The 15,106-nt window shown below is 40.0% G+C and overlaps 1 protein-coding gene across 1 annotated transcript in view; it reads left to right on the top strand.

Annotated features, from left to right (window-relative positions):
• The first annotated feature begins 4,487 nt into the window (after positions 1–4,487).
• Positions 4,488–15,106, top strand: part of LOC149079577 (uncharacterized) — a 28,378-nt gene continuing 17,759 nt past the window's right edge. The window contains exons 1-2 of the mRNA XM_089240187.1: positions 4,488–4,542; positions 14,195–14,371. Coding sequence (XP_089096313.1) covers positions 4,540–4,542; positions 14,195–14,371 — 180 coding nt within the window. The 5' untranslated portion in view covers positions 4,488–4,539. The remainder of the gene's footprint in view (positions 4,543–14,194; positions 14,372–15,106) is intronic.

Below are 15,106 nucleotides of genomic sequence, written 5' to 3'. Positions count from 1 at the left end.
GGTCCACCCCCCCTGGGGAGGGGGGGCGAAGTGCTTACGTTGCTTCTTGCGACAGAGCCTGGGTGTCTTGCAGTTTCTCCAGTAGAGCCCATGCAGAAATGAGATCTAGCTTGAACAGTCTCCTAAAACCTTGTCCCCAAAAATACTCAAAAGGCGTTCAAAATTACCCTGTACCAGTTTTGAGAGTGAAAACACAGTGTGTAACAAAATAAAAAAAATCTAAATTTTTAATGGCCTATTAGTTTTTGCTGTCCTTTCATAACTTTTCTCTTTCTTCAGTTTTTGAATTCAAATATCTTAGCGCATATCTTTGCACTTAGAAGCATGCAATTTTTTCTGTTGGTACCAGGAGAGACAATGCTCACCAGGCACCAGGAGAGATATACACTGCTGGCCACCCAAATTGCAACACCAAGAAAGACAAGAGATATCGCAACAATATTTATTTTGTAGATAAAATGTTGACCAAGCATCAAATGATTAAATTTATAGACTTCTGTGAAGTGTGGTTCCTGCCAAAATCAGTAGCCAGAGTAGCCGCCATTGTTGGAGATCACCGCTGCCACACGCCTCGGCATTGATTCAAAGAGACTTTGGATGTGTTCTTGGGGTACAGCAGACCAAGCAGCTTCCACGCGTTGCCAAAGTTGATCTGGTGTGGCAGCTGGGGATGTAATCTGGGTCAATCGTTGAGCAACCATGGACCACATGTTTTCTATCGGAGAAAGATCCGGAGAGCGAGCTGGCCAGGGAACCAATTCAATCTGGCGATTGACGAAGAACCTTTGGGCAATGCGTACCACGTGTGGTCGCGCATTATCCTGTTGAAATATGGTTGTGGGCAAGCCCTGAAGGTAAGGAAGGACAACTGGCTCCAACACCTCAGAGATGTAGCGCTGGCTTTTTAAAGTACCGGCAATGCGTACTAGAGGAGTGCGAGAGTGATATCCAATACCGCCCCATACCATAATACCCGGTGCAGGACCAGTGTGGCGGTGCATAACGCAGCTGTTCAGCATCCTCTCTCCACGGTGTCTCCAGACTCGAATCCGACCATCGTGGTGTTGCAGACAGAAGCGTGACTCGTCAATAAAGACAATTTCATTCCATTGTGCCGTCCACATCCTTCTTTCATCGCACCATTGGCGGCGGAGACGTCTGTGGTTCTGCGTCAAGGGTAGACGAAGCAATGGACGTCTTGCGGACAGACCACTCTGCTGTAAACGGCGTCGAATGGTACGCGCAGACACTGGATGATGCGGTACAGACTGAATGTGCTGTGCTATGGTTCGTGATGTGGCTGAGCGATCCGTCACTGCCATACGCACAATACGCCTGTCATCACGTGAAGTGATGCACTGAGGTGGATGCGATCGAACACGTCGGTCCGTCGTACCCTCCTGCATCCAACGATCACATATCCGCATTACAGTTGTTTGGTTTCGTCCAACACGACTACCGATTTCCCTGAAAGATAATCCACAATCTCGGTAGGCCGCTATCCTTCTTCTGTCGAACTCGGATACTTGATGAAAAGATGATCGCTGTTTTCTACGAGGCATAATTGATCGTTGTTTTGAAAAAACCACAAGAAAAACACAATTGCCCTACTTCAAATCGTCGAAATCTCCAAGCCTTAAATAGCGCTTTGAAGTGGCGCCACAGGCGCGCGTGATGTGCGTCTGCGCTGAAATTCTAATCATTTGCATATTTCACCTCCGCTAATGCATGTTGTAAATTTCATATTATTTGCATGCTTCCTTCAGGGTGTTGCATTTACGGTGGCCAGCAGTGTAGATGGCAGCACTGAAAAATCATACACAACACTGGATACGCACTCAGACTGTTAGGTACACACACGTACACTTCCGGCACAACTCACTAGGTAGTAAATTGCCCATGGCGATAGACCTGAGTTGTGCTCGGCTTGAAAAAAAAAAAAAAGGAGAGACAATGCAACAACTTTCTAATTGGAAGTTAAAGGACGGGAAATCGAAGAAAAATTTAGATTTCTTATTTTGTGACACACTGTATTTTCAGAGGATGATATCCCTTTCCGCTATCCATACGAAGCTTTCAACGGTTGGCTGATGCGAGATGAATTTAGGAAAGAAAAATTCAACTGCTCTTGCCAGGAATCGAACCCACGTTCTCGGGCTCTCTGGGTGAGCGTACTAGACTACAAAGGCAACGAATATCGCAATTTTTCCTTGGAACTTGTGTGCGATGATCGGTCGGACCTAACTTCTCCAGCGTAACTTTCGTTACTTAAACTGTTCCGTTTGGGTATATAGAATTTTATGGTGACTTATAAGCATATGGCAATGTTTTTAATATATAAGCTCTTTGTTTAATGGGAGCCATAAAAATAGTCTGTTCCTCTTTCTCAAACTTTTTCATAATGACGACTTAACCGAAATTAGCGACGAGTAAACGAGGGTTTAATAACATTGTTGTCTATGAGAGCTGGAAGGGCTTGAAAAAAATGACGACTTATCAGGGTGACGACTTAATGAGGTTTTACTGTACTTATTCTCGAAAATTGGGAACAGATCTAAAAATGTTTTCAACCTCCCCCCCCCACACTTGTCAGAAAAATTTTGTCAGCTGTGCCCCCCCCCCAACGCATATTGAGATCAGAGACATTACGCGGAAGAGGGGGGATGCGTGAACCCCTCCAAAGATCAAAATTTATTTTTTTGATGCAAAATAAATATTAAAAAAAATTAAATTGTCAAGAAAATATACCTTTATATATTATTATAATAAATTTCTGTTAATTTCAAATGCTATTTGAAGGCTAAGAACTCAATATTTCTCTTTAAGAAATGCATTGCGATCCACATTCTAAGCCATGTATGCTGTAACCGGAGGGCCATATATGGCTTCCAGGGATATCTGATGTCGCCCGCCACCTCAAACCTAATTTTGTAAAAGTGAACTATAAGCGGCACATTGACAGATCACTTAAGTGACCCTTGACACAATTCCGGAGCATTTAAGCGGCCCGTGGCACATTCACAGATCACTCAAGTGACCCGCGACACAGTTCCAGATCACTTAAGTGACCCTTGACACAATTCCGGAGCATTTAAGCGACCCGTGGCACGTTCACAGATCACTCAAGTGACCCGCGGCACAGTTCCAGAACATTCAAGAAATCCGTGGCACATTTTGAGATCTCTTAAGTGGCACGTGCAACAGTTTCAGAGCACTTAAGTTCTAAACCATTCAAGTTACCCGCGGCGCTTTCCCAGATTACTTAAGTGATCCGGGGTATATTTACGATCACTTGAGTGACGCGCGGCACAGTTTCAGAGCACTTAAGTCCCATTTCTAGAACACTTAAGTGGTCCAGACACATTTCCCGATAATTTGAAGGATCCGTGGAACATTTAGAAATCACTGAAATGTCTCTGTAGAGGACTTATCAGTAGGGAGAATGTTAGTTCAGGTGCCACAAACTATGGAAACGTTTTTCTCGGTTTTTTTTTTTTTTTTGACACACTCAGTAAGATTCCATTAAGATCATGGACATTCCATTAAGAAGAATGACTTAAGCATCATTCAAATCCCCCCCCCACCCCTTCGTCAAAAGTCAGTAAACCTGAAACCCCTTTTCCCCCTATCGATGCTGATGTAATACTTGAATGAACCCTAAAGGGAACCGGGGTTGGGGGGCAACCAAATTCACCTGAGTGCTTAGGGCGTAGGTGCCAATTCACAGACTTGAAAAATTTGTAGTGAAGTATCACGTGATGGCACATTCCGCATCGAAGAAAACACGTCACGCAAATAAAAGGAGAAAACCTGGGGACTTTTTCTTTTTAATTTCAGCAGGTGACCATATACAAATCCCGTTTTTCCGGGCCGAACTTTCTCTGCCCTGGATTTTTTTTAGCAATAATTGGTCCCTTTTACATGCTTTTGGCATCATATTTGCCGACAATTACTGATTTCTCGTACTTGAAATCTTCATTCCCAAATATTTTTCCTGAGAAACCGGAGTCAGCCTGAAATTGTATGGACTGGAAGAGTATCTGGATTTTTTTCTATTCAAACAAAGCACAATTTTAGAACTTTTAGAGATTTTTCTACGAAAATACGAAAAATCGGATTTCCAACCGGAAAATTTGAATAAGGCCGGAAAATCGGAAGGGGCTTCCGGGGTAAATCGGAAGCATTGGCACCTATGGCTTAGGGCCTTCACATGGGTTAATCCAACACCTGGACATACCTTAATCTAGAAATCGTATCCCAGAGAAATAACATAGTCATCGTCACATGAAAATCATGGGAATCAAAGTAAACTAGAAAAAAAAAATTGTAGAATAGATTGGAAAAAGTAATGATAAAAACTTTCGACTGACAGGGAAACGGGAAATATACAAAAAGTAACGAGTGCGGCTGCGCAACAAAACTGAAACTAATGACGTCACCTTATCATACCTCTACATTCGCTCAAGGCAAGGCATTCATTTTTGCGCTCGCACTTGATGCGTTCGGACGTCTCTCTTTAATCGGCTCTCTTTTATTTCAATGGTAAGTTGAATAATCTCATATTTTTCATTTTTATATATGCCGGAGAATAATATTTATCATTACTAAAAATATTTAATAATTCTATGAGTTTTTAACTCTTTTTTTAGGTTAATTTTTTTCCCCCCTTAAACCCACTTTTGACTGATTTTTCGTTTGCGCAAGCTTTGTTTAAAATTTTATTTAAATTATATTAATATACAGTCGAATCCTGTTATAACGAACTCCAAGAAACCAGAGAAATCACTTCGTTATAACGAAATTTCGTTATTAAAGGAATTCTAAATATTTGAATTATTCCTATTTAATCTTATCTGGGAGATTAGAAAAGTGTTCATATTTTCGGGAATTTTTAGAAAAGTTTAATGAGTGTCATAAACACTCTCATGACATAAACAACTCTATTATTACTTTAAAGAATCTTTACAAAGCAATTTGTGATTTCTTGTGACACTTTTGAAAAATTAAATTTTCATAAATTTTATTCTGATTTTCACAATCAATTTTTTTATATGGCCATGAACGGCAATGATTTTTTAAAAAGATCGGTTTTTTTTCCCCCAAATTTTTTTCCCGAAGTTATATACTGTAAAACCCGTCTTAACGGACACCCCTCAGATGTGTCACCCCTCTTTTACGGCCAAATAATATTTTATTCTTGTAAATATGCATTTCAAACCCCTGATTTACTGTCAGCCCTGTTTTACGGACGGATTCTTTTGTCCCCCCGGTGACCGCAAAAGAGAGGTTTTAATGTATAATTTACCATTTTTATTAAGTTAATTTATATTAATTGAAAAGCTAGTTAATTGGAAATTTACATTAATTACAAAGAAAAAAAGTTTTTTAAGCTTTTCAAATACAGTAAAATCTTTCTTTTGCGGACACCGGCGGGACAGAAAAATTCGTCCGTAAAAAGGAGGATGACGGTTAATTAGGGGTCTGAAATGCATACTTTCACATAACAGGGAGAAATTATTATTTGGCCGTAAAAGAGGGATGATCACATCTGGTTCGGGGGGGGGGGGTGTCCGTTAAGTGGGGTTTTACTATAAATGGTGACTTGTTGCTTAAATAACATAATACAGTAAAACCCCTCTTAACGAACACTCCTCAGATGCGGTCGCACCTCTTTTACTGCCAAATAATGATTTCCCCTTGTAAATAATAGTCTATGATGGTGATTGCTAAGGGGGCATGACGATGTCAGTTCATATATACTCATATACCTATGTGTATATCAGTGACATCAAGTGTATAATAAAAGTATGCATTTCAAACCCCTGATTAACGATCGCCCCTCTTTTGCGGACGAAATTTTTTGTTCCGCTTTTATCCGCAAGAGAGGGGTCCGCAAATTCAGTTAAAAATTTGAAAAGCGGTGAAAAAGAGGATTCATAACCGATGTTCCATGGGGGGGGGGGGGGGGGGGGGTGGGGGTTGTCATGAAATATGAGGCTTCAAAATGTCGATTTTTCAAAAAATTACTTTAAAAAAAAATATTTCATTTAATTACAAATCGAATGCAAAAAAATTTCGTGTCGATTCTTCTAAAATAGAGGAATTTTAAAAAAAAATTGCTTAGTTTTAGATTTTTCAAAAATGAAATTTTTGGAAAATTTTTTTTCTATGACCATGAACAGAAATATATTTTTTTTTATAGGAAAAAAAAGTTTATTCTTAAATTTTTTTTATATACTGTATATTGTCACATAGCAAATGCGTTTTTTTTCCAAAATCATAATCATTTTAAATTAACTTAATTAATTTAAATAAATAAAAAAAAAGTCAATTACAGTGATTGGAAATTTACATCCACTGCAAAGAAAAACATTCTCAATTAATATCCGATTTTTTGATATTTCTCAAATTTACTTTTTTTAAGTAACCAGTTATCACACATTAACAAAAATGTAATTTGACCATGAATTGGTCAAAAATGGGTAAAAATTGGAAGGAAAAAAATGTTTCATTATTTTTTTATTAAGTGGTTCGTTTATTTATTAATTGATCATTCCAACAACGGAAAATTCAATTATTGCGTACAGTTGGAGAGAGGGAAGGAAAAAGAATTTTTTTAAAAAAAAGCAAGAACACTAAAAAGCTACAATCAACAGGCAGAAATCAGGCTGTTGTATCAGGTCGGCTGACGCATCAGCTACGGGTGTAACATAGGATCCTATGGGTTATAGATTATTAGATTACGTTGGGGACGATGGGACAAAAATATTTCTGAAGAAGGGGGCAATGGAAGAAGAAAATGGTTGGGAAGCTGTTCTAGAGCAGTGATTCCTACCGTGGGCGTTAACGCCCCCTTGGGGGCGATGGAATGTTCCAGGAGGCGGTGGAAGCTACAGGTATAACATAGGATTCCATGGGTTCGATTGCGTTGGGGGCGATGGGAGAAAAAAATTTCTGAAGAAGGGGGCGATGGGACAAAAAAGTTGGGAAACTGTTCTAGAGCATATATTTCTATAGCCGGTGTTGGCTGAGGTCCAACACTGTGTCCGGTGCGCAGATGAAAAGGGATTTTTCCCCTTTTCCCGTCGAGTGACGTCACGCGCTTCCGCATGTTCATGATAATCAAGAAGAAAAAAAAGTTGACTTGAAAATAAAAAAAATAACATATCCATGGGTGACCATAACGTAGGACAGTGGTTGCGCAAACTTTTTGAAGTACGACCCCCTTTCGACTAGGGGGTCATTCAAGTATTACGTGAGCATCGGGGGGGGGGGTTTCGGATTTGCTGACTTTTGATGACAAGGGGGGAGGGGGTTTGAAGGTTGCTTACGTCATCAACCACTCCTTTTTGAAGATATGAAATATTCTAAGTTGCTGACGAAATTTTGCTGACGGGGGGGGGGGGGGGGGGGTCAGTGTTTTGCTGACAAGGGGGGGGGGTCAAAAATGGCTGAAAATCTGCTTACGTAATACTTTAATGGCCCCCCTATAAAAAATTATCGGCGATCCCTTACATAGGCCGACCATACATCCCGGATTTCCGGGATATTTCGATTTTTAGCCAGTAAATGTGCTATCTTGAAAGCACTTTTCGGAACGCTTGTTTTGAATTTAATTAGGTGATATTGACTTTCAAAGATATTCATTTTTTTTTAAATATCATATAAACATTTACTTAATTTTTTGGTGTACTCCAAAACTTCCCAACTTCGAGGTGCGAATGCGAACCAATATCCCCGTTAAAGCGTCTCGCCGCAGAGAGCAACACGCCTACAACGATAAAATCTTCAAACATTACACTTCACTCATAGTTCGGAGAATATGTGGTAGATGGCAGCACTATAACAACCATTACACAGAAACTAGCTTCACATTAGGTTTATAACACGGACATGCACATTCCAACATGTACCGATTCCTTAGACATTCTGCAGAGGAACATAGACAAGGTTCATGTGTGGTTTAGTAATGGTATACTTGGTGTCCCTTATGCATAGGGGGAGATCGACTTGGAAATCTGGGGGTGGGGGGCAAGGTCATTATTGCTGGGGGGGCACGATGATGATGATGTCAATTCATATATACATTAGATCAGTCGACTCCACCTTCGACGCCCCCCCCCCGTATCTCCGCCCATGCCCTTATGCAAGATGAAAGTGTAGCGAAATGTATGGTCCTTGATTTTCGTGTATAGGGTGGTTAAGAAAGAATCATTCTATTTCAAAATGATTCTACACTTGAAATCGACCATTGACAAAAACTGTTCATACAACGTAGACACATTTGCCCCTGTATATCACATATTACTTTTCTGTAATATGTGAATATACAGGGTGAATCTGTAATGTGTGAATATACAGGGTGAATCTGTAATGTGTGAATATACAGGGTGAATCTGTAATGTGTGAATATACAGGGTGAATCTGTAATGTGTGAATATACAGGGTGAATCTGTAATGTGTGAATATACAGGGTGAATCTGTAATGTGTGAATATACAGGGTGAATCTGTAATATGTGAATATAGAAGAAGAATTCTCCTATATTCTTCTGTGTCTTTAATTTTTAAGAAATGTACAATTTTGAAATTGGGAGATTCTGTCCAAGTCACCCTATAAAAGTGCCAACTTGATATTGTCCGCCGCATGCGCCAGAAGCAGGAATGTACAAATTTTATTTTCTCTTATCAACTGTTTGGATACCTTGTTTTGCTCTCTAAGTAAGTTGTGTCAGAAACGTGAATGGGTATGCCTATTAAAATACATGATACAAAATATTTTAGGAAAATTAACTTCCATACAGTAACATGGGTAGAATAAACATTCAAACGTCATTTCGCACATTCTTTTTTTTTTTTGCAGGGACATATTACACATTCGTGATTTTTGCGTGACGGAGCCGATATATTGATTACTGTACAAGTAGAATTTCATAAAATTGTATTGTACAATACACTGTAATTAGCTCAGCTGAATAAAGACATTCTTTAGTTTAGACCAGCGGTTCTCAACCTTTTTGGACTCGCGGAGCCCTTTTGGCATATAATTTCTATGGCGGAGCCCCGTAGACCTATTTTTTACTTATTTAGCAAAATTACTGATTAATTTTTATTATTCTAAAGTAATTATAATTTTTTTTTTCAAATAACTGTTTTTTTATATTTCCCTGGAGTGGCCGCGGAGCCTTTGAGAAGCACACAAGGAGCCCCAACTGCTCCGCGGAGCATCGGTTGAGAACCGCTGCAGTAGGGTGTAAAAGTAATCCGTGGATAATTTTAAAGATATCTGTTTGTTTCGGTTCATACTCATGCATTTTTTTTAAAACGATGACGGATAACAGAAAATGACGGTTGAGCGAGTGACGGTTAATGAGAAATAAGAATAAGTGAAGGAGTGCTTAGCAAGTGAGTGGAAAAATAAGTAGGTGAGTGAGTGAGAGTTAGTGGGTGGGTGAGCAAGCAGGGGCGTAGACAGAAATTTCGTTCGGGGGGGGGGACCACTTTCATTTCGGAGGGGGACCAAAGTGACAGAACAATGGATTTGGCCATCTTTTTCCCTTTTTTGCGGCCATTTTCTCACATTTCGGGGGGGGCAGACCCCCAAGTCCCCCCCCCCTCGCTACGCCCTTGTGAGCAAGTAAGTAAATATATGAGCGTGTGAAAGAGCAAGTGAACAAGTGAGTGGGCAGGTGAGCGAGTGAGTGAGCTGGTGAGCACATGAACACTTTAGTGACTTACTAGCTTGTTCACTGGCTGATTCACCAACTCTCTCTCTCATTCTGTCCCTCACTCGCTCACATATTCACTCACTTGCTCAATCACTCGCTCGCACATTCACTCTTCTCTTGCTCGATCACTCGCTCACACATTCATTCACTTGCTCACATATTCACTCACTTCCTCAATCACTCACTCACACATTCATTCACTTGCTCACATATTCACTCACTTGCTCAATCACTCTCTCACGCATTCACTTACTTGCTCGATCACTCGCTCACACATTCCCTCACTTGCTCAATCACTCGCTCGCTCACTCATTCACTCGTGACAAACTGTTTGTCCGTGAAATTTTCATATTGGTGAATTGCTTGGCGAGATGAATTGCTGTCGGCGAATTTTCCCATGAATCGAGGATATAAGATATATCGAATCTTCAATAATGACTGATTTGCATAATTTTTCAATATTACTTCCAATATTTTCGCTCAACGACCTTCTTAGAACGACCACGGTTGTTACGACAACTTATAACGTCAATAAGTGGCGGTTCTAACTAATTCTCATAGAGAATAATGTTAACGAACCTTGCCCCTTTTATTTTTCTCTATTTTCAACAAGGCTTAGTTGAAGTTTTGAAATCAATAATTAAGATTATTTACATGACTTATAAATTATATCATGATAATTATGACTCAGTATGACTATAATTAATTATAATCACATAAATATATTCATCCCACATTATTGTCAATGAAAATGCAACAACCCAGCGGTTATAGCGACTCGTTTCCCCCCCCCCGTTAATCAGTGTTCTTTATAATAATTAGGGTGATAATGTTACGGTAGATGTGATAAATACGTTTATTTTGCGTAATCCCCTACCATTTTTGTAAGTTTGATAAACTTCCCTAAATTTATCACTTTTACCGTCGATTATGCATAATACCCAAGCGTCGTCCATGACATGATGAATCGTGCTGAATTCATCACATTTGCCGGTTATTATGCGTAATCGACATTTCGTATTGGTAAGTGGGATAAATCGGTCTCATTTCCGTGGTAACATTTTATTATCCAGATGACTATCGGAATCAGATATAATGAACTCTGATTTAGCGAATTTTTCCGAACATCTTCGAAATAACACCTGTAATTAGCTCATATATGACGAATTCTGAAACCTGACCTCGATATAACAATCGCCTGTTTGACAAATTTTACGATTGTTACGATTTACATGCAATGAATCTTTTTCCCCCAACGTTAGGTATAAAAAACAGACGAACATTCCCTGGATGTAATCAGCTCTAATCTCAACAATTTCTTGAGAAAACGTCATCAGCATGGAAATAAAAGTGACGCTTGCCGCCTGGCAGTCGAGCCATTAGGAAGCTAGCCTCTCACTGTGCATGTCTGGGTCCTGCAAAGTCGCTGGACGGATCATGCTGATCCCTTGGGAATACGTGAGGATCACAAATTTAATTTAATAATTTAATTCACCGTTGTATCCGAGGTGGTTGCATTTTATCGACGCTATAAGCAATGTTCATTAACATTATTCTTTATGGGAATGAGTACGAACAGTCAATAATTACAGCCGAGGTGTCGTTACAACCGAAGTCATTAGTTTGACTGTACGTTGGAAGTCACGCATATGCACACACACGTTCTGCATGCACAAATTCCTTAGAAATTTCCCAGAGAAATGTTTACGAGATGCACATGTGCGGTTAAGTAGTACGGTGAAACCCCTCTTAATGGGGACACTCCACTGATGGAGTCACCCCTCTTTTACGACCAAATAATATTTTCCCTTCATTTCAAAGTATACCATTGAAATCCTTGATAAACGGCCACCCATTTTTTACGGACGAATTTTATTTTCGTCCCACCAGTGACTGCAAAATAGAGGTTTTACTGTACTTAATCATCTCATTATTTACGCTATTAAACAAATTAATACTTTCTAAATCTCTTAAGCTAAGCAAATGGGTGGCTTTACTTAATGGGCGGCTTTCCTTGGATCAGCGTGGAGTCACTTGGGTTATAACTGGAGAAACCGCGAGACACCCAGACTGACACAAAAATCAATGTAAGCACTTCGCCCCCCCCCGGGGGAGGGAGAAACCGGGTATCTCAGGTAAAACCAGAATTTATTGATACGCCAAAGATTAAATGCAGTGCATCGTAATGAACATTATGTAAATCGAAGAATCAAATAAATCAAGTGAAAGTTAAAGTGCAACGGGCACCAATAATAAATTATAGAAAGTTGTGTAAAATCATATCACAGGAGCAATCAAAAGTTTGATCGATCAAGGATTACATGACAGAGGGATGGAGCACCCCATTCCGCTCAGACTGTTTAAACGGTACTAGTGTCCTCTTGTCGAAGCAGTCGATTAACGGTGTATTGATAACTTGTAGTCAATCCTATCCATCCCGATGAAAATTTTACAGGAACCACAGAAAACCAACTTCAGATGAACCAACTTCACCACCACTGTGATGACGGTAGAGTTCGAACCCGGGTTCTTGCATTCGACCACCACAGTGGTTTAGTGTGCATACCTACGTTTGACTGCAGTTGTCTTGAATGAAATGGTTTCTGCTCTGCTCTGCGAACCCTTAGCCCACCACCTCAAAACCCGGCACCATTGGCACAGTGACTCGAAACACGAGCCAGTGATACCATTGCCACGATGATGTTGAGTGTAAGTGGCTGAGCAACTGACCTCCAAATGCAGAGAGGACGAATGCAAAGGGTTCGCTCACTCAAACTGCCGGGGGTCACGATGCTCGGTACCTCTCTGGTCCACAGAGCTAAGCCAAAATAACAGGGGAGAAAGAACAACGAACCACAAAAACATCAAGCGAAGACATTGGGAACCCTTCCCAGAGCTACCTAACCGTGTCAATGCCCACGACCGAAGCCCTAAAAACTGTGATTCTTACCTGAATATAGATTAAGCCTCATACAGAGGCCTTCCTTCGAGATTAGACGCAAACACGTCTTACCAGAATGGAATCTCCAACACGAATGATTTTCAACAGACGTTTCAACACCTCCAAAATGTATTTTTAGGAGATTCCGTTGCTCAATAATGAGCGAGAAAGTAATTCATTTGTTGAAACACATTGTTATTCAACCATGGTAAGAGCGAACCGTGGTGCGCGAACCGTGGGTCGTGTCAATGAACTGGGGGGGGGGGGGGGGGTCATGAGAGATTCTCCAAAATAAAAACTTTCAAATAAGAAATTTTTATTAAAAAATATGTCAAAACTAAAAAATGCCTTTATTCAGCTGAGCTAATTACCATGTATCATACTGTAATTTGTTTTGTAACAAAGAATTTTGTCAAATTCTGCTTGTACAATAACCAATATATCGGCTACGTCATGCCAGAATCAAGAATGTGCAATGTCCTCGCAAAAAAAAAAAAAAAAAGAACATGGGAAATGACATTTGAATGGATTCTCTAGCCATGTTACTCAATGGAAGCTATTTTCCTAAGATGTTAACGTGTGCTTCAAAAGGGATACACATCCGCGTTTCAGGAACAACTTAGATGATATAGATCAGCGGTTCTCAACCTCTTTTGACTTGCGGAGCCCTTTTCAGTACATAACTTTTATATCGGAGCCCTGTTTGACTTGAGGAGCCCTTTTTGTATATAATTTTTATGGTGGAACCCTGTAGGCCTCTTTTTTTCATTTTATATATATCTATCAAATTTACTTATTTATTTTGTTTTCCTCAAGTCACCGCGGAGCCCCTAAGAAGTGCACACGGAGCCCCAAGGGCTCTGCGGAGCACCGGTTGAGAACCGCTGGTTTAGACGTATTTTAAAATAAAAATGAATTTCTTATTTAGAATTTTTTATTTTGAAAAATCCTTTGATTTTTGCTGTCTCTCCAAACTTGCTGCCTTCATGCCATAACCTGCTACGCTCCTTAGTTAATACCACTTCTTCACATTTATATAAATGATTCCAGTCTAAAGTCTAGCATCCTCGTATTTGATCATTTTTGTCGCACCACGGTCATTTTCTGCACACGAGGGCTAATTAGACCGGGACCTACAATTTATTGCCGATTCCGAACGGCAGGCTTGTTTTTCATACTCATCGAGAGGTTGGTGCGCTAATCCCTCGATGGGGGACTCCCTGCGGTAGCATTTTTGCTGCGGTCAAGTCGCCGTTTTTTGTTGTACCCCTGTGTCGCATCCTCGTATAGTGACCGGATACTTTGTGCATTGCCCAGACTTCAAACAATAGCAATTCTTCAAAGTGACTCACCGGTGGCTGGCCAGTTTGCAAAGATGTTAGACTTTGGACACAGATTGTAACAGTATATTGACCTATTTATATTGTGAATATTCAGCTGTATCTTCGCAACATAAATAGGTAAATTAAAGTACATCAGAAAAAATAAATAAAAAGTCATCTATATTTTTTATCCCTTTTTTCACAGATAGTAAAAATGCCAGTGAAAGGGTCAAACCTAGTTTTCTTCGCTCTGGTTGCTCTGAGCAGAATTCCTGCCTATTCAAATTTCTGTTGGATAGATGAAGACAAAGGAATATTTGCACTAATTTGTTTAAACAAAAGGAATAGGCATTGGACACCTGATCATTTGAACATCTATTTGGTAAGTATAGTTAAATCAATTTTCATGCGTATATGAATAAAGCGTCTCTAGAGTGATTAAAAAAAAATGAAAAGAAATTGCTGCATATCCTACTCTAAAGCCCTTATTCAATGCACGACCACCTATTTATGTGCTGGTCATACAGATAAATACAGTGAAACCTCAATGTAACAATACCGTGCAGTCCAAGAAAAAATATTGTTGTACAGGTTATCGTTATGTCGAGAGGCAATATAGTATCTCGTCACAGCTTTATTCAGGGGCAGCTTAGGTGAGGGTGTACTCGAGTGGCAAGTTGTAAGGGGTGGCAGCCTAAGCTTTCGTTCAAAAATACAAATTTCTCACATTTTCCACTAATAAAAAGTCACTACACCACATGCTGTCCACTCTTGATGATGAAAATGTTAAGGAAACTACAGAGAACAAGCAGGCCTTGAGGCAATATCAGAAACAGGAATAGACTCTATCACATGGGGTGAGTGTGCATTTGGTTCCCCCATTCAGAGGCGGATTAACTGCTTCACCGCCCTTTTAGTCCAATAAAAAGAAAGTCTATTTTTTTTGGCCACTCATTCCTCCAATTAGTTGCCCTGTGCTATAACCAGGTTGCTCTCCCCCCCCCCCATACATTTGCCTGTGCCTCCAAGTTACTCATTTGGTCACTCATATGCTTGCATACTGTTTTAGTCACTCTCATACTCTCACAGACACTCTAGGTCTCTTTTTTGTCACTCA

The sequence above is a fragment of the Pholcus phalangioides genome, unplaced genomic scaffold (genome assembly GCF_987345545.1).
Source record: "Pholcus phalangioides strain wild (caught in Gottingen) unplaced genomic scaffold, Ppha-v1.0 ptg000012l_1, whole genome shotgun sequence".
In the NCBI taxonomy this organism is placed as follows: domain Eukaryota; kingdom Metazoa; phylum Arthropoda; class Arachnida; order Araneae; family Pholcidae; genus Pholcus; species Pholcus phalangioides.
This window is presented reverse-complemented; position numbering and strand designations above follow the sequence as displayed.